Source organism: Mustela erminea, chromosome 1 (assembly GCF_009829155.1).
Source record: "Mustela erminea isolate mMusErm1 chromosome 1, mMusErm1.Pri, whole genome shotgun sequence".
Lineage (NCBI taxonomy): Eukaryota > Metazoa > Chordata > Mammalia > Carnivora > Mustelidae > Mustela > Mustela erminea.
In genome coordinates this window covers 171,639,182-171,660,239 of record NC_045614.1, presented here as the reverse complement: position 1 = coordinate 171,660,239, position 21,058 = coordinate 171,639,182, and the positions used below count along the sequence as shown (strand labels likewise).

At 37.5% G+C, this 21,058-nt stretch overlaps 1 protein-coding gene across 36 annotated transcripts in view; it reads right to left on the bottom strand.

Annotated features, from left to right (window-relative positions):
* Positions 1 to 21,058, bottom strand: part of ABI3BP (ABI family member 3 binding protein) — a 256,296-nt gene that overhangs the window by 146,309 nt on the left and 88,929 nt on the right. For all 36 annotated transcript variants that reach the window (XM_032350780.1, XM_032350494.1, XM_032350563.1 and 33 more), the window contains exons 4-6: positions 17,276 to 17,408; positions 6,829 to 7,010; positions 6,194 to 6,246 (exon numbers count right to left, since the gene is read on the bottom strand). In XM_032350780.1, coding sequence (XP_032206671.1) covers positions 6,194 to 6,246; positions 6,829 to 7,010; positions 17,276 to 17,408 — 368 coding nt within the window. The remainder of the gene's footprint in view (positions 1 to 6,193; positions 6,247 to 6,828; positions 7,011 to 17,275; positions 17,409 to 21,058) is intronic.

The window sequence follows — 21,058 nt, the reverse complement described above, 5'->3', positions numbered from 1 at the left end:
CAGAAGTAGTAGAACCTTCAATGGAAGAGGAAAAACATTCTTAGCTTGGATGTCACCCTGGCTGCAGGATCTCTTGTAGCTCTATCATAAGAAAGTTAAACAGGAGCCCCTGTACACAGGATCTTTTCCCAGAGGGGCTCTGCCTCACCTTGCTTTCACCTGTCCTGCTCTAGGGAGAAAGGGTTGCCAGCATGTGGCCTTTGAGAATCATTTGAGGATTTCATTTTATTTATTTTTTTATTTATATATTTTTTAAGATTTTATTTATTTATTTGAGAGAGAGAGAGAGAACGAGAGAGAGCACAAACAGAGGGAGGGTCAGAGGGAGAAGCACACTTCTTGCCAAGCAGGGAGCCCAAAGCTGAACCAAATTCTGGGACTCCAAGATCATGACCTGAGCCGAAAGCAGTCACTTAACAAACTGAGCCACCCAGCCACCCTCATTTGAGAATTGATAAATGCCAGCTGTGCCAACCTCCAGCCACATGGGAGCCGCTTACAGGAGGAACCACATTGCCTTTCCAGGTGCTAAGAACCATTTTTGTTAGAGCTGTTGCTACAGTTCCAAAGATTTTTGAATGGCTTGTTCTCCATCCTTATAAGTCCTGCCATTTAGTGCACATTTTGCAGAATGGTAAGTTTTTCAGACACATCTCTTTAGCAGAAACACCTACATGTTGCTGTGTTGATTGCTTTGGAATTTCATTATTTCAATTTTTAGTTCCTTTGCTGTGATGATTTGTTTTTAAACAATTTTTGACAAAGACAAATGGAAAATAGCCCATTCTTCACATGAACAGCACGAAGTTTCTCTTTGAACTCTAACTTGAGGATCTACCAATGTTCTATTAAGATGATGACAAGACTATATGTACAGTATGTGCTGCCAAAAAACGAGGAAATAATTTAGCTGCAGGGTCCAATTCTTCTTAGACCTATAATTATGCTCTTGCTTAATCTGCAATCCAAAAATGCATCAGGACTGGACTCTTGAGCAAGTAGCTGCCTCTCTGTAAGTAGGGTTTTTAGGAGCATCAGGAAAATACTCCTGCCTAAAATGTCTATGCTGAAGGCTCTAAATTGCCAATGAGAAGTTGGCACTGTGCATCCTTTCCCTATGTCTTCTTATAAAAGTGTAAGGGAACATGTGCTACTGGGATCCACTGAGAAAGGAAATACTGTGATAATTTCCAAGTTAACAGCGTTTAGCCAACTGCAACACAATTTTAATCAAACTATTTCACGTACAGTGTTCAAAACGGTGCAGTAACCCTTCCTCGCCATCCTAGTTTTGCTCTTATGCCTTGTCCCTGCCGGCTCTCTTTTCTGTGCAGATTTTGCTGACTCCCATTGCTGTTGCAAGCCTTCACCACCATTTCCTTCCACAGCCCTCGTCCTCCCTTCACTGAGTCACTATTTTCTGTGTGTTTACTGTATGCCAGGAAGTAAGCATTATTTACCTCCTGCCCTAGAAGAAATGTGGCATTTTATTGTTCTGATTTTTAAGATAACCTGTTCCTGAAGAACAGGTTGTACTATATCCTGAGCTGGGGAACTAGTTAAGGGAATTCACTTCTACCAAGGACAATGTGGCTGAGTAGCCAGTGGGGAAATTCTACGGGGAGAGGATGCTTTTATGGTAAACAGCAATGAACTGAAGACCGAGTCAGCTGAGTTTAGTCCTGGTTAGGGAAAGCCTGTGCTTACCTAGAAATAACCAGAATGGTAGTAACCATACGGGATGGGGGACTTCCTATTCACTCTGCATTATACTAACTTTCATCTCATATTGTCTTGAAAATTAGCTTTAATATGTGTAGTGTTAACACTATTCCTTGTAGGCTCTTCTTCACAGTCTTGTCTATTTGATATTTTTGTGGTGTCAGAATATTCACGACAGATTTATTTTCAGGTCCTAAGATAAAAAAGCTGGGGCCATTTGGGGCATGGCAAGGGTTGCTCAAAATCAGACTTCAATGGTTTAAGAGCCAAACCACATGAGAAGAACTTGGGCCTGTTACACTGTGGTTTTAATTCATTTTTAGGATGTTCTAATGAAAATTATGAAACATATTGATTTAATCTAATGTCCTACTTGCAAAAGTCTTCATATTTCTGGTCATTTAGGGAAGAGTCAGAATACACCTTTGATAATATTACTGGCCTAGATATAAATTTTTCAAGTTTCTGCTTAAGGCAACAATTGCTAAGAACAGAAGGATACCAGATATATTAATTGTACACAATCTTAAGGTATGGGTGGGGACCACATGGCATTGCTCCCTATTCATCCCACTCATCTGGTAACTGTTACACTTTAAAAATTGACACCACTTCTCTTTTTGCCAATAATAGGCATGCCTTTAAAAAGATGGGTGGATCTCTGATGGAAAAAAATGGAAGGGTGAAAACAGATGTCATATATTATGGAAACACTTTTTCTAAGGAGACTGGAATTAAATAATTAAACTTTTATTTTAAAATTTCTGTTAAATGCTAAGTACTTCAAAGACAGATTGTTTAGGGGTACCTGGGTGGTTCAGTTGGTTGAACACCCGCCTTCAGCTCAGGTCATGATCCCAGGGTCCTGGGATTGAGCCCCACATTGGGCTCCCTGCTTAGTGGGGAGACTGTTTCTCCCTCTTCCTCTGCTGCTCCCTCTTGCTCATGCTCTCTTACTCTTTCTCAAATAAATAAATAAATAAATAAAATCTTTAAAAAAATGATTGTTTAGCTAGTGAACTGATAAGATAAATATGTTTTTTAAAAATATAGACATAACGTATTAAAATTAGGTCCTTTCAGCCATTGTTCTAGATTGAATCATTTTATATATATATGATATTACATTATGTACATATTATATAAATATAAAATAAAACTTAATAGTAAGCATTAGGTTTCACCTCCATAAAGAGTGTTCTAGAGTCTCATGAGTGAAACAGCAAAATTACGATAAATGTGTTTTTTCTTTCACAAGATCACAGATCTCAAGTAATACAATTTATATAGAAAGAATCACTGTTTTGTTTATGCAACTTGTCCCTATTTTTCTGAGGTATAGGTAGGTAGGGATGATACTTAAAGTGCTCGACATGTGGTAGAACAAAGGCACCGACCAATCAGAAGAGACCTCTGCTACACTTCCCAGCACAAGCGCACCGCCGCTTGCCACTAGAGCACGTGGTTAGATACAAGAATTACTTATTTAATGTGACCAGATGCTTAAGATCAGACTTCTTTAACATCTGCATTTTTAACATAAATAGCTATCATCTAAAAATAGATAGCCTAAAGTTCAAATAGTTTATACCTTTTCAAATATCTCTGTTTAGAAGATGCTAAGGTGTTTTGTTTTTTTTTTTTAAAGATTTTATTTATTTATTTGACAGAGATCACAAGTAAGCAGAGAGGCAGGCGGGGGGAGGGGGGTGGGGGGGCGGGGAGGCAGGCTCCCTGCTGAACAGAGAGCCAATGCAGGGCTCAATCCCACGACCCTGGGATCATGACCTGAGCGGAAGACAGAGGCTTTAACCCACTGAGCCACCCAGGTGCCCCAGAAGATGCTAAGTTTTTGTTGCATGGAAATTTTAGGTGTAAGCATGTACAGGTGAATGAAAACATTTCTCAATGTATCTTTTGCTTAAAACTTTAAAAGTAACTTTATTTCATAGCTCTTAAAATATTGCTTTTAAAAGCAATCTCAGAGATGTCTGTGTGAATATTTGGATTGATACTGACTTTATTTGGATTAAAATATACCTCTAAAATATCAAATCTGTTTTCAGAATCAATTCTAAGGGGCCATGTAAGATGCTCAAGGCTATCTCAACTGGTTCCTTTCCAACTTCCTGTGTTCCAGAGCTACCCAAGAGCACAGATGGCTTTTCAGAAGGTGACAATGAAGAAAGTCTCACAGAGAAGACTTAAAATAGCTTTTCAATGAATTTGGGCTTTCCTCTGGAAATAGCTAAGAGTTTTAAACCACAGCTTGTCACAGCTGGCTGGAGTTGGGGAGTACTCTGCCTCACAGCTTGAAGGGATAAAATATCTGGCTTTGGGTCATAGATGCAGAAAGTTTCCTCCTGGACGTTCTAATCATGGCTATTTGTGATATGAAAAAGAAATTAAGTTCCTTGGGAGTAAACATCAAGCATCTTTCCCAATTTTGCTGAGTAACTCTCACTAGATGAAATATTCTGCCACAAGATGTTATTGGAATATGATTGCTGATAAAAAGGAATGAAAGAAATGACATCATTGAGTCACATGTAAGACAAAGCAGGCCAGCCAAGAGGGTGGGAGATAAGATATGTCTCCTAGGTAACCGTTTACAACATGACTGAGGATTGTTCTAGAAGAGAAAAAAGAGCAAATCTATTCCCTGTGATTGGATTTAAGACAGACAAAGCCAAAGTGACCTTAATAAGGAATGACACAAGTCAATACTTAGTACTGGCCAAATGATTGTTCACAAAAAAAAAAATTTCGGAGCTTAACCAATCTATAGCCTTACTAACTGCAAGACAGCAAAATAAAACTCATATAGAGTTTAATTATCATAAAATCAAACCACTTATAAAACTAAAATCAAAATAAGGAAATATTTGTCTGCTCTCTGGATAGGCAAGAGCTTTCCAAAGTATAATGCAATTGAAAATATGACAATGGAAAAGACAAATAATTTGATTAAATAAGACTTGCCTTTTTCAAAAATTCCCATAAACAAAATTGGTAACAAATGTGAGAATAATGTTCCTAGTTGATATCACAAAGAGTTGATGGTCTTTAATTGATAGTCTTTAAACTATACAATAAAACCTTTGAGACTCCTAATAAAGAAATTTTAGAACTAAACTATTCAATAAAACCCATAAGACTCCCAAAAGGTCATTAAATGGAAAATACAAATGGCTAATAAGCAAGTGAAGAAAGTAGTGCTATTTTAGAAATCTGAGAAATAGACATTTTAAAAACCATTTTACTATTACATTCGCTGAAAATTTAGTGATGGAAATATAGAACATTGATAATCGGGGCACTATAGCAAGATAACTCTAATACATTGGTAGCAAGATTGTGAAGTGGCACAACCTTTCCAGAAAGAAATTTGATCATATATAATAGGAAGTTTTCAAAATGTTAATGCCTCCTCTACCTGCTCAGGACATAATGGCCTTCCCATTATAATTTGGCATGTGACTTAAAATGCAAACATCTCTGTGAGGGTTGTAACAATGGTTTACCTTTATAACAGGTAGTAATACCTGGTGTGGTGCTTCCCGAGAAGAGATTTGGACAAGTGGGGGAAAAGAGGGAACAAGGGACTGAGTTTCTGTAGTGAGGGGTGGGGGCTCTAGACGGAGGGGATTGCCAAGCACATAAGATGTGCAGGTATTTACTGAACTCAAGAGAGGCTAGGCACAGTAAAAATAACTTAAGCCAGTTGCTTCACTGTTTTGGGAAGATTGGCTTTTTAAAGTAGGAAGTGAGAGAATTGAGGGAAGAGGACCGAGGCCAGAAATGAATAATACCGAGGTAAACAGAGCATGTCCACGTTCACTCTGGCAACGTGTTATTCTAAAAAACAATCCACTGCCCAGGGGATAATGAGTATAACCTCAAAACACCTGGGCTATGGAAATACCTGGGTAACTACATCTACATTGAATACCAGTATTTTAGACCTTTACACATATTAGATTATCTGGTCTCCTACTTCCACCTCCGTTTTCTGAAAAAGAAGCAAATGCTGAAAGCATTACGGACTTTACAGGAAGACCCCGAGCCCTTCAGTTAATCCCGTTTCAGCACTTCCTAACAGACCCACTGATTTCCTGATAAAAACAAAATAAAACAACAACAATAAAAAGAGAGGGGGGTTGGGAGAAGGGGGGTGGGGTTATGGACATTGGGGAGGGTATGTGCTTTGGTGAGTGCTGTGAAGTGTGTAAACCTGGCGATTCACAGACCTGTACCCCTGGGGATAAAAATATATGTTTATAAAAATAAAAAATTAAAAAAAATAATAATAAAATAAAATAAAATAAAATCAGCCAAGGAAAAATAAATAAATAAATAAGCATGCTTAAAATAAATAAATAAATAAATAGATAGATGAATAAATAAAAAGTTTCTCTTAAAAAAAAAAACAACCAAAAAAAACCATTCCTGAGAATAACCTGGTACCTACCACTGTGTGGACTTGGTCATAGGTGCTTTGGATCTTCCCATTTACTTTTTTACCTGACAAAAAACAAGGGGAAAATAACATTATTTTCATTCTTTGTGCTCCTAAATTAATTCCTCCTATTCACTATGAAGAACTGGAACTCCTGTTCTAAGTCCAGCATGTTCATCGTATTATTTGTTTGCTCTCATTTCAAACACTGAGTCCAATGCAGTTTGAATGAAGGGATCACAAGAAGAGAGCCCAGGTCCCCCGAAGTCTTTTTATGTTCACTTCTATTGGCCCTGCTTTCAATTCTGAACACCTGCACACATTACTGCTGTTTTCACTCAGTTGGTGCTCATAGATCTGAGACTGACTTAAAATACTACAATGGCCAAAGAACTGTTATCAATGGAAGCATCAAACATCAGCTTATCTTTTTTGTTGGTTTGTTTAAAAAATTCATTAACATAAAAGATTCTGAAATACCAATACTCAAATTCTGTTCACTTTTGTATTTTTTTAAGTACTAGAGGATGGCAACTAACTCATCTCATACTTAAGAATAAAATAATTAAAAATTCAGTACTTAGGGAAAAAAAAAGGGGGGGGGTAAAAATGACAGAAAGCTCACTGAAGCAGTTCCAGGTACTTACTGCCAACAACAGTCTTGTGATTGAAAATCTTACTCCAAATTCCACCTTCTCCATTGTCTTTCACTCCGAATTCATAAACTGTGTTGGGTTTTAGATTTTCCACGATTGTTTCGGTGGCGGGACAGAGTTGGAAAACCCATTTTTTTTCCTTATCTTTTTCTCTATAGCGAATTGTATAGTATCTGTTGAATAACCAAAATACGACACTTGAAATTCACAGGGAGGTTCAGAATGCTATTTCAACTTTCTTTTTTTTTTCTTTTTCTTTTTTTTTTTAGAGAGATTTTATTTATTTATTAGAAAGAGAGAGAGAGATCACAAGTAGGTGGAGAGGCAGGCAGAGAAAGGAGGGGAGGCAGGCTCCCTCCTGAGCAGAGAGCCTGATGCAGGGCTCAATCCCGGGACCCTGAGATCATGACCTGAGCTGAAGGCAGAGGCTTAACCCACTGAGCTACCCAGGCACCCCGCTATTTCAAGTTTCTTAATACATCACAGACTCCCATCTATTTCAAGGACTGTGTTTAATACTGACTTCTGTTTTTATTTTTTATTTTTTAGAAATTGCAGAGAACATGAAAAAAATTGCTCAGTGTGTACTTGTTTTTAATTTCTGATTCCAAGTTGGAGAGCATGCAGCAGTGTACTTACAGATAGAATTCAGAACTGTCAGTTCTCTTATTTACTACTCTGCAAAAGGAAAGTTGGAAAATGCTGGATGTTCATTTTTTTTCCAATTATGCATCATGTATAGACATAATTTTCCAAGTGTGTCATACTGTATTCTTTCAGCTGTATGAGGTTAAGCCTAGAACTGTATGGGTTTATGCCACAGAATGTCCATCAAGGTAGTATCATTCAATTTTGTGAAAGGGGAACCTAAAACTATAAGATGCATCGAGGATGGCCCTTTAAGGGTAAAATTTTCTTATCATCATAAAAATAGAATCAGGAACAAAGCAAAGCTAAGGGTACAATGAAAAAAAATGCAAATTTAAGATCATGGTCACGTATATGCTTAGGGCTTCAAAATATTCAGTCATACCTATGGTAAAGTAATGAAAATCCTTACCACTTTTTTGCACTTTTATCACACGTGAGGTTTTATATATAGTATCTCATTTAAATGTCCTAAAGTCATCTTAAGTGGTAGAAGTTATTAATCCCATCTTACAAATGTGAAAATAGAGATTCAGAAAGATCATTTAATTTGCCCATAGTTACCCACCTAGTGACTTTAACCAGTGGCAGAACCAGAATACAAACACTCCTCGACTCTGCTCTAAACAGCCTCACAAAGAGGGCAGCAGATCAAGACAGGAGATTTTCTGCACACGGTAACAAGAATGAATGAGCTAGAGCTATGTGTATCAATATCAACAGATTTTACAAATAAAATATTGAATGAAGATAGCAAATTACAAGATGATACATATAGTCTCATATGACTTACACAAATACTGAAACACTCACAAAAAAAACCCAACCAAACAAACAAACAAAAAAACTATGCTACCATGTATGATTCCTGGCAGTGTAAAAGGACAACAAATATTGCAAGGATCCAACATTTGTATTAGAGCTTTAGTTCCCAGTGAGATAAGTGAGATTAGAAGTGGAGCCAACAGGTAGATTTCATCTGCTTTTTACTTGTGAATAAACGTTTTCAGTACATAAAATTATACCTATAGAGTATGATGTGGAAACATAGGTGTTTGATGTACTATTTTAGGTTCTTCTATTTTAAATTTTCTCTCAAAAATTTAGTACCTCTCCCCCACTCCCCACTGTAGCATAAGTTAATGGGCAAAGGTTCAGGCTAGTTGCTTTTATTTAAAGCCTTATGAAGTCACTCATACACTTGCGCTAAAAAACGTTTACTGTGCTGACTCTTAATTGTCGATGTTACACAAACACAATTACCCAGAATCTCTAGAAAAAAAGGCCAGGACAGGCTACATAATTTATGAGGCTCACTCCAAAATGAAAACGTGGGACCCCTTGTTCAAAAATGATTAAGGATTTCAAGACAATTTCAAGACAAAGACAGTAGAGCATTAAACCAAGCATGTGCCCTTTTAAGTAGGGGACCCTGTGCAAATGCACACATTAAATGTCTGTGAAGTCAGGAGGGGCCGTATTGTTTAACAAATACAGCGAAGGGGTCATTTTCTATGTTTCTGTACATTTGTACCTTGAATGTATTTGTATATTCAGCCTATTTTCCTACTCGTTACAACCTACTGAAATGCTTGGAGTTGTTCATTATCTTCCTTCCTTCTAGTAAAACTACTGTCAGGGCTCCAGTCCCTGATTTCAAAGGAGCAAAAGCCAGAATGAGTGAAGGAGACTGTTCAGCCAAAATATAAACTGCTACTGGGAACAAACAGTATAGAATAGTAATCCCCTGTGGCCTGTGAGTTGAAACATCAACACAGATCTATGAAACATTTATTGACAAGTATACTGCTTGGAATTTTTACTGTTTTTTTTCTTGCTTTGGATATTACATGATGTTAGAGAAGTGCAGAGAAGCTGCAATCAGACCAGATGGGCTACAGCAATTATGCAATTCTACTTTGGATAATTGTCTCAATTCTTCAATTTCTCATGTAATGGGGGAGGCATAGCTAACATAATGACCAAAGGCCAGATTCCAGGGTTACCTACAGCCTGATTTTACATCAGCTTTCTAGGAATGAAATGGTATAAAAAAGCTTTACAAACTTAACCACATGTTAAAAAAAAAAAAATCCATCCTGCAAATTTTTTACCTGGCTCACAAAGCATTTGAAATACCCTCTCTGATACCAAGTTTGTCAGGCAAAATAAACATACAGACAGCTAACCTTTCTCTTCTGCTTCAGAGAGGTTATCTTTGTTAACAGTGATTTAATTGATAACTGTATAATACAGGCAAGTTCTAAGTGTTAAAAGAGTCAGTAAGACTATTTGGTGTAAAGTAATGAGTTACATTTCCTTGATTTTAAAGCTAGATTTAGGCCTTATGATAATAAACAAAGCTGAAACCTAGTATACAGAAGGTACTCCATAAATATTTGTGAAATGAATAGAACAGACACTTAGGTGCTCATGGGGTCATTCTAAAATTAGAATATAATTACTCTAAATGGCCAATAACTCCATCACCAAAAAACACTGATCTAAGCAACCAAGTTTACAGTGATCTTTTTCAATGTGTCATTGTGTAAGATTTCACTTACCAAACTCAACATTCCTCGACAATCAGAGCAACCTGAAGGAAAGTACAATAAATGTCTACACTGAACATTTGCAGAGGGCTTAAGATTTTAAAATGTATTTCAGTTTATTCATACAATAAACTCTGAAGGGAGAGTAAGAATTATTATAGGAGAAAAAGAGAGATGATAAGTGTCTAAGTTCTGGTAATCAATGACAGTGCCAGGCAAATGGCTGTTTTCTGACTCCTAAGCTAATACCTTTACTATCTCACTGGCCTGTCTTTCTAGTATGGTGCTTGGCAAACGGAGATGGAAAAAAAGATAGGTAAAATGACCCGGAAAGGAAAAGGACAATCCTAATTCTTTTTAACATTATGTAAGTTTTATTATTTCATTGTGTATTTACCATAACATAGAGTCACAGACTTCCCATTATTGTCTAAAGACACTGAAGATTAAACGCTGATCCTGCCCTTTTCTGTTGATGATTAAATTTGGACACAAGTGCAACAATCTAGTAAAGATACAGGTAGCAGTCAGTGAAGGTTATCAGATCAGACCACTAAATAAAATCCACAGCTCCTCAACATGTGGAGAAGGCAAGTAGTGGCTTGGTTTGGACATTTATCAGCTGCAAACCAGTAGCCTGCTCTCATGGGAGTCTTTGCCCACTTATTCATCACTTTTCTCCCTCAAAAGGGAATGCGGGTGGACTAGACAATCTTTGAGGTCCTTTCTGTTCCTAAAAGATGTCTGTAGCTGCATATTAGGCATCTTATTCCAATAAAACACAGAGACAGAACACAGGATAGAAACCCCATAAACAAAATTTATGAAATAACTGGGAGTGACTTACCAAGAGCAAAAATTGAGTAATGTGAAGATAATTTTAGTCCTTTCACAAACTAGCCTGGCTTGATACACGTGCTTGGCTATCATTTGTGCTTTCTATGCTTTTTTTCAGCAATGTTTTTGTTTCTCTGTAATTAACTACCATTATATTTTGTAAAAAACCTATTCTTCACTTTTTTTTTTTTTTTCTCTCTTCGTATTAAAGGACACTTACTGACATCCCCTTTGTCAATATTTTTGCTTCTTGCCTTACGGAGACTGTGATTGTTGATATAAATTCTGCCCTCACACTATTCTTCTCAAAGTGTCTCTCCCCATCACTCCCTCCCTGCCACCCTACTCCCTCTGATTCCAGAGTTCTCCTTCTGCCAACACATAAGCATCTTGGTAATTTTATACCATTTCCTTATTCCATTCGCTCACTCTCTGTGCTAAACAACTCTTTAAATATTTTTCACTCTAACAAAAAATAAAACAAATATTCCCTTTTTATCCCTGCTTTCTTTCAACACAAAATCTGGACTGAAAACCAAGCAGTCCAGATTTAAAACTAATGTTAGGAGCATGACTCCTATATTCTTGGAGATAGACAGTTTGAGAGATTCTATGATTTCTTTCACTAGGCAGTGGGGAGCTGGTGGATATTCTTCAGCTGGTGAATGAAGTTGAGCAGTGACAAAGGAGGCTAGACTTACCAGCCATGGAAGAATTAGAGGAAAATTGGAGGGAGGCATCTCAATGCTGTAGTCCAGATAGGAGAGAACAAAGGAATGAATCATGGAAGAAACAAAAGGAAAATAGATCAAAGTTATATCTTTACAAAAGAACTGATGAGACTAGATTCCTTATGGGATATGGATGTTAAGAAAATTGTAAATACAAATGAAAACTGAATTTCTAAACTTGAAGGAAATTAAAGTAATGAAAAGGAGTTCTTTTGGTATTATAGAAGATATGAATCTAGTTGGAGTCTGAGGTACTAACCACCATTATTTGGCTCCTCTAATGGAGAGAATTCCATCAACTAAAAATATGGTCTTAGAAACAGGAAATAAGGCAAGGTCAGATGTCAGCACTGGAAGTCATTTACACCCTTGTCACTCCCACCACTCTCAGGACAAAAGCAACATTAGCACTTCCGGTGACCTTGTAGAAGTGCAGAATCTCTGGCTCTTCCTCAGAATCTGCATTGCAAAGGTCTTTTACATGATTTGTGTGCACAAAGATTGAGAAGCACTGTTCTACTTGGAAGTGATAGTTAAAGACAGCACAGATGAGATAAGGGAGAAACAAAGACGAGAGATCCAAGGATAAAACTCTATTCTATTTGCAGAGGTAGGATAACAAATTAGCACAAGAGAGGAGGAAAAGGCTAAGAGGATAATCTAAATAAAAACATCAAAAAGGAGTGCCTGGTTGGTTCAGTAGGTTAAGCGTCTGACTCAATTTCAGCTCAAGTTTGGGCTCCACACTGGGCTCCACACTGGGCATGGAGCCTACTTAAATATATATACATATGTCAAAAAAGGAAGATTGCTACCAATTCCACAGAGAGGTTTAAAAGGTAAGAACTGAGAAAACTCTTCTGGATTTAGCAATTAATTTATCATTTGTGGCCACAAAGAGATATTTCAGTGGGGTGTTGGTAAGGGAAGGGAAGCCACTGAAAGGGAATAAAGACTATGGGGGTGGGGTATGGAAACTGGGAACAAGAGAGCAGACCAGTCTGAGAAGTTCTGGAATTAAGAGACTGAAAAATTGCTTGGAAGAGAAAATAAGATCAACAGATATTGTTTTGGGGTAGGGAAATCTTGAACATGTTTGAAAGCAGGAGGCAGGACCCCAGTGGCAGTGAGGGCGCCATCGTGAGAGTATAGATTTACAAAGCATGGACAGGATGGGATGATGAGCACTGTCTAAGGTCAGAAGTGGGTTCCTTGGAAAGAAGAGAAGGCAGAGGGATCTGGGGTGAAGAAAGAATGAGCTGATGGTGGATAATCTTAATTTCCTTGGCACTGCAGAAGCCAAGATGGACCGGTGAAGGAAAGAAGCCAGGAAAAGTAGCCTGGATGTGATTCCCAGGAACCAGGATAAGGTGACAAGGGTCTGAATTAGAATCACTGGCATGGACATGGAGAAATAGAAGACATTGATGTGAGTGCTTCCCAAAGAGAGAACCCAGAAAACCTAGGGGATCATTAGCTATAGGAGAGGACAAATTAAAAATGAATCAAGTTTCAAGTTAGAATGAATGGAAGAATTAATGTAGTTTGGAAAGTACTAAGAAAGGATAACCAGGCGTTGGGACCAATCAAATGAAAATGTACAGACATAAAAATATTCGTTTCTTAAAAACTAGGGGGCGGGGGAACAAAGAGAAAGGCAAGGGCCTGCTCTGGACCAGCTGAAAAGTGGGGCCTAAAAAATGTGAAAATGATTTTTAACAAATCAGAAAGCTTTAATAAGTTGGCAAACTGTGAATACTAAAGCAATCTTGAACACTTTAACAAGCTGGAAACATGGAAAGGAAAAAATAAGCTATTAATGAGGAAATAAATTCTGGTTAAAAACATGTTTTAGTCTTCACTTGGGCCAATTTGGAAAGCTTTCTTTGGACCTTAGATATATTGAGGACAAATGTGTACATTCTTCCATTTGCAGTCTATTAAGAATAAAAACTATAATTAAGCACATCTACTTTCCAATGCAAATCCAGAAAAGGATTTAAGAAATTGGATACCAGGATGGACCCTGTACAAACAGGAATAGAGCCACGCGTCATGATGGATATGTGATACTCTATTAATACTCCCAAACTTAAAACAAAATGAAGCGTGGCAGTTTACATAGGACTTGGATACAGAAAGCCCAAAATCAACGTATAAAGAAAATTATTTCCAATAAATTATTTGTATTGCATAGTATATATGGGGTTTTATGAATCAATGGGAAGTGATTGTTTTTTTGCTGATTGTTTTGTTTTGTTTTTAGAATCAGAGCTTTTACACCAGTTGCCAATATAGAATCCAATGGATTACAATGATATCAATTGCTGTTTCTGTAGCAAGCCAAGGGCGTTCAGATTCCAATAATTTTTTTAAAAAGGTACTCCTGAAGAAAAACTTCAGCGTCTTAATCTTCCAGTTTTCAAGAAGTGATCATTCCCTATAGCTACTATTCCTTATTCTAACCTACTGGTTTAGTTGAAATTCTAAAACAAACCAAAAAAACAACCTACCATCATGTAGGGGTAGACGTCTCCAAATCTGCTTCTAATTACATTGATTTAGACTCCTGGTGAATTTATTTGGGTGTTTATAATGTGAACAGTAGTTCCAGAACTTTTAAATAAGGGCTACTATTTTTTTTTTCTGAGATTCCAGCAAGACTTTAAATGTCAGTTCTTTATTAACAGTATTAACTAGGAAGAAGGGAACCATGTGTAAATGAAATCCACAAGTACACCAAGTGCTTTTTTTTCAGGCATCACCACTGAATTCTTCCCTTTTACTTATGTCCTAAGAGTCTACTATTTCTGTCAAGGGTACCTTGCTTGTCCCATTCATTCAGGTTTGAAAATCTATAAGGATCTCGATATACTATTATTGAATCTTTTAAGAAAACTTTATTCTAAGTAGAATTATGATTTTGACTAGTGTGATTTGATGGGCATGACTCCATCAATTTGATGGAGCAAAGCCAGGGTATGTGAGCAAGGGGGTGAGGGAGAGGTGCATGCCTAGTTTGAGTGGCTTGGGTCTTCTAATCAACTGCCTTGTTAATATCCTAGGTTTACCAGATCATCTGCTCCTCTCCTTCTCCCTATTATCTCCGGATGCTATCAAACTACGGAAACATCTCTCAATTAGAATAAATGTCAGATAAGTGCTTTCATGAAGGGGTAGGACCAAGTGAAATTGAAGGAAAAGTTTGAGGATGGGAAGAAGTCCTATCCAAAGCTTTCTCTATGAATTTGTACATCACCAAACTTCATGAATTTATCAAGCAAGTTAGTATTAAAATCAGCTGCATTTTGCTGCAAGAGCACCAAATTTCCTTTCTTCCTTCCCACTCTCCTTTGGTCTTTTCAAATTAGAAACTAAAGAAAATGAAAAGGAATAGGAAAGCAATCCATAAATGTTTTCTCAGCCCTGGCATTCTGGACCAATCCAGTAAAGCTGGAATTATCACAAAACAACATGTTCTTTTAAGAGTCCATTTTCCAAACAAAATAAGTTATGGACTTAGTGGTGGGTGATAAAGGAACAGTTCAGATACTTTGAAACATCTCAAGCTTATTTTTCCAAAAAAAAAAAAATTGGTTTTGGCAATATCTTCTACATGGCTTTTTCCAATAATTTCTTCCTTCAGAACTATGAACATGTGAAGGAAAATCCATTACTGTTCTTAGTCTAGATTTCCTAATCAAAGTCATATGAAAGGTACTCTTGAGAACTTACAAACATTTTTAAAGAAGGTCCTTCTTTCTAATTCAATTTAGACAAAAATAAAATACCACACAAGAGAGATCAAGACAAAAAATGTATGAGAAAGTGCTCAGTATTATCAGTACAAGAGAAGTGTCTATTAAAACTCCCACAAGACGCTGCTATGCTAGAACAGTGAAAATGCAAAATACTCATAGTATGGAATGCTGGTGAGGATGGGGAACAGTCTGAACTCCCATAATGCCTATGGGAGTGTAAATGAAAGTCAGGCAAAAAGACAAAATTAAGTATACATTTGCCCTTTGACGCAGCGATTCCACTCCTAGATATTTATCTAAGAGACATTAAAAGCTATATCCACAATATCTTATACAAAAGCGTTTATAAAGTCTAAATTCACAATAACCCTCCCCAAAAGACATAATTAGGTGTCCACTGACAAGAGAGTAGATAATAAATGCTGGAATATTCACATAATGGAATACTACTCAAGAATTAAAAAAAGGAATGAACTATTAATATCTGCAATGTCATAAATAGAAACTCAATGCAAACACATGGACACATAAAAACTAACATACTGTATGATTCTATTTACATGTAATTATAGATTAGGCAGCCTAATCTACAGGGATGGAACCCAAATCAATGGTTGCTTCTCGAAGAAGGCTCTGTCTGGAGGGATGACAGTGTTCTTTTTCCTGCTGGAGCACAAGATACATAATTATGCATCTTTTTTTTGTAACTGATCAAGCTGGGCATTGTACTGGATTTCAATTATACCTCAATAATATATTTTTTATTTAGAAAGGAAATAAAACTTTAACAATTTAAAAATCACCTTGAGTCTTTTAAAAAAAAATAATGAAATGCCTTGGCTAAAGCTTGAGAATTTGAAATGCTTATCAGATGCAGTTATGAATTCTAAAAATAACATAAGGGCGCCTGGGTGGCTCAGTGGGTTAAGCCTCTGCCTTCGGCTGAGGTTCAGGTCATGATCTCAGGGTCCTGGGATCGAGCCCCGCGTCGGGTTCTCTGCTCAGCAGGGAGCCTGCTTCCCCCTCTCTCTGCCTGCCTCTCTGCCTACTTGTGATCTCTGTCTGTCAAATAAATAAATAAACCTTAAAATAAGTAAAGATAACATAGTACATATTTATGATAAACAACCACTTTATTTCCCAGCTTCAGCAGGTTGTACACTGCCTAGCATATAGACCGTGCCGAATATATGCCCTGGGTGGATGAATGGCCATCATTTAAAAATATACTTAGATTTTTCCTTTTTTTGTCCTGCAAACCTGTACTTTTCCTCTGTCTGCATCTCATCCTGTGTGTATCTTTCCAGGTTTCTAAACCAGTGATTCTCAAACTTCTGGGCATCAGGACCTTCCAGAGGGCTTGTGAAGCCACAGATTCTTGGGCCTCACCTTCAGAGTTTCTCCTGCACTAGATCTGGGGAGGCTTTGAGAAACGAACCCAACTGATTTTGATGCTGCTTGGTTTGGGGCCACCCGTTGAGGATTACTGCTTCTAGCACTTCTTCAACTGTCACATCAAAGTTCCATTCCTTTCCAACCAAAGGTCAGTGTTTCCTACTTTTAACCACCTTCCTAACAGCTTCGGGCCTCCTCCTCTGAAATTTTATCACTCTTCTCACAGGTTCTTCCCAGTTGCTATTGGGCTCATTCTCTCCTGTACTTTCTTCTTTGGGAAGAAAAAATGCTTGCATGTGTTTTCTGTTCAGGTAGGTGATGACTCTTTCAAGGGTGGGGACCCTCACTTAGTATCTTCCTTCCTCTCATACCCAGAACAAGCTATAGAGCTAATCAGTGATCAATATGTGCTGATATCTCTGATACGTAGACATTCTTCTAAAGCATGTACAAATCCTACTAAAAGCAAGAGCGAATATTCAGGTAAAATAAAACCTTTGCTAGGATGAATTACCTGTCATTGGGACAGTGACTTGGCAACGTCCAGTCATGGTGTGGGTTAATGAGGAAACCCCAGGACAGGAATACGGAGCTTGGTGTCAGAGTGCCAACCACCAGCTGGAGAGGTTTGCGAGAGCGTGATTTACCTAGGGAGGTAACATGTGGGTTAACTCTGGTAACACAGTAGATTTTTATGATTGGGGTAGAAGGCACAATAATGATTTAGGAAGATGATAAAGAGCATGAAAGCATCAAGTTCCTTTTCTTCTGATGGAGTACACAAATATTATCAATGTTTTACCCATAAATTTAAGCAGAAACCAAACAAAATACCATTTTGAAATTTATGTGCGTATGTTTATGCATATATATGTATGTGTACATGGGTAGTACATGCATATAAATTATAGGCAATCATACCTAGGTTTTTTTTTTTTTAAGATTTTATTTATTTATTTGACAAAGAGAGAAATCACAAGTAGACAGAGAGGCAGGCAGAGAGAGAGGGGGAAGCAGGCTCCCTCCTGAGCAGAGAGCCTGATGGGGGGGCTTGATCCCAGGACTCTGGGATCATGACCTGAGCTGAAGGCAGAGGCTTAACCCACTGAGCCACCCAGGTGCCCCTGGGTTTTATTTTCTTATGGGTTAGGGATAGCTATGAAAGTTGTGGCTATTACCAATGAAATAAATAATGCGAATGCGTTGCTCACTTCATTTCTTTTACAGATACAAGAAAAGCATGTTTGTTCTCCCCCTCTTCCCAAGACTATGAATAGTGTGAAAGGACATCAAAGATGAGAAAAGAAAGCGTAACATCTGGCTTGTAGGTTATATTCTATTTTAAAACCAGTTTAGAAGTGTAAAATCTCTTATCATACTATTATAATAAGCCACCCCCTTTTCTTGCAGTGAGTGTCTAAATGAAAAATGCATATACATTCTTTTTCTTACATTCCTAATACTGTTGGAAGAGTAGGGATGACATAGGAAGAACATTTGTTTAGATGGGACGAATCAGATTTGGGCAATACCAAGTGATGATAACAAACCACTTTAGATTCTTTTCCAGTATATTGGGGGGGAGCAGTATTTGCATTTTCAAAAATATTTGGAACTTCAGGAGTGGGATCAGTGAAAAAGAACAATGAAGATCCTTTGCCATGGAAACCAACATTGGCTTATAAAAAAAAGTCTGTACATAACATAAAAGTGCAATAAGATATCAAATAAAACTATGCAGAACATAAAACCTTCTTTTTATTTCCACTGGATTCTGTCTTTCATTTCATGAGACCATGCCTCTTGTATTTGCTGTAAGAACTTGTGTTATTTTTATCTAATGTGGTAGGAACTAATGGGTAGGAAGGTACCTCTTGTATGAGCTTAGTGGAAGTTACCTGAACCCAATGTCCTTTAAAATTGTGCCATCCTTGATGCTTCTGGTAGATTTAAGTTCTTTGAGTTGTTATTCTGGTGGAAAAACCTTCTCATCCCAGAACATATAAGCCTAATGGTGGCCAGCTGTTTCATGGTAACACAGCTGAATTTTTAAAATTAACATATAATGTATTATATGTTTCAGGGATACAGGTCTGTGATTCCTTAGTCTTACACAATTTACAGCACTCACCATAACACAACTGAATTTTTAAAAAGCTATCTAAAATAACTGTCAAGGATAGTTGTTCACTTGTTTGTAAATGTGTTTTTATCTTTTTCCATAAAATTTTCCAGCTCCACCTGCAATGCTACCTTGTAGGATCATGATTCCAAGAACACAAGTCTGACTCCCCGAAAGGGTAGAATAGAACCTGGTGAGGCTAAGGGATTTATGTAGTTTGACAAAGGCCTGAAGGGATTCTGATATTCCTTTTTCCACTCCTGAGTTAGTTTTCACTAAGTAATACAACTATCTCATTTTACAATTGAAAAATACGGCCCAGAGAAGTTTCAAGGTCACACCAAGAGCAAGGTCAAGACTTCAATTTCTCTCTTCTGAACTGTAATCTAGTTTTTTTCCTTTCTTATCTTTCTTTCTTTTTTTTTTTTTTAACTACATCATTGACATACTCACGATATATGAAGATTATGCCATTTAGAGACAAAATACACATTTTCCTTTCTCCAAGGGACCCTAAGGCTTACATGGCCATAAAACAATTATTTCACTAAACTTGGATCTTAACATAAACGTGATTAAAATTTATGTGGCAGACGCCGATATAAATTGAATTGAAGTTAATGCATTAGGCATTGTATCATTCTCAAATGCAGATTACAAAAAAATTACATCCGTTGCCTGAGAGGAAAGGTGGGGCATTATATCCTGACCAAGATGAAATAATTTCCTGAGCTGGTCATCACAAAGGGAAAAATAATTTCAAGTCCAGTGTCCTAGAAGTTCCCAAATGAAGTTACAAAGCGTGACTAAGGTGCAATCCCTCTTTTGATGTCCCTTACACATTTCTTTATGTTTGTCTTGAGAAACAGCTTGATGAGAACATGAAGCCAGAATCCCATGGACCCATACTAATACTTCCTGACTTTATTAAGTATTCTGAAATAAAGTTTCATTAGAAGTTATAAGGAGTTACTGAAATTTCCCTCCTGCTTTGGGAGAATTTGGGAGGCCAGGAAAAGGAATTGGTATTTTTCAAAATGCTTACTGCATCCCTAAAAAGAAGCGAAAACGAACGGAAGGAGGGGAGGGGACTGTGGCAACAAATTTCTGGTAACAGGCTTGGCTAATGCCTCCAGAAGACACAATTCACAGCTGCGAAGGGCCTGTTTGCTACATGTATCTGAAGATCTGTGCACTCCCCCAACCCATTTCATTGCTCTAGAAACACAGAACAAACAGGAGAGATCCCTTTTGCTTGACATCTAGTATACTACAAAAGATAAACATGGTTATGAAATACTAAGACCAGTTCACATTAGTAAATGCCAAAGAAAAGTGAAATATTTTTATCAATAATCTACAGTCAGGGAGATGTAAGATTGGACGGTAAGGCATAGTCCCATCCCCTTTAGGTTCTGACCGCAATGGCCTACTTATTTGATCTGCGAAGAAATTTTAATAGTGAAATTGGGACAATGTAAGATTTTAATCTTTCTTTAGTCATGTAGAAAATGTTTCTACTCATTTATTCATAGGTTATTTACTTTCCTATTTCCAGTCTCCCTCTCCCTGGGAGTCTCCGCATTGTGTTTCTATTCTAGGGAAGTGGTCCTTGCTCTCATGTTGGACTAAATAGAAGAGGGTCCAAAGGAAGAAAGAGGAGGAATAAAGTAGAACCCATGTTTCAACCCATTTACCATGCATAGAAAGGAGTGATGCTTTTAAAATGTGAACAGTCTCCTTCAACAAAGGCTAGACATCAGATTTTGCCCTTAAAATCTGGAAAACACCAGACAAGGCCCAAGTTGACACACTGTGAAGTAGATTCAGGCTAACAGGAGTTAACTCTAAGTGAGCACATACTATGGGGCAGGCCCTATCCTGCAAGGCCACACATGCATGAACTCATTTATCCCTCACAACAACCCTGGTGTGCAGGAGAAAGGAGGCACTGAGAAGTTCAGTAATTTGTCTAAATTCCTCAGGTTTGTATGTAGTGGTGCTGGGATAAGATCCCAAGCAGTCTCTACAACCAGATCATGGTACTTGCAAGCTAGGTTATCTGCTGGGGCCTGCTGTGTTACATGTTCTAATCTACATTCCTAACTCATCCCCAAGGAATTGGTTTCCATGAGTAGAAATGACAAAGCATGGTTTAAAGTTAATAAAATCTGA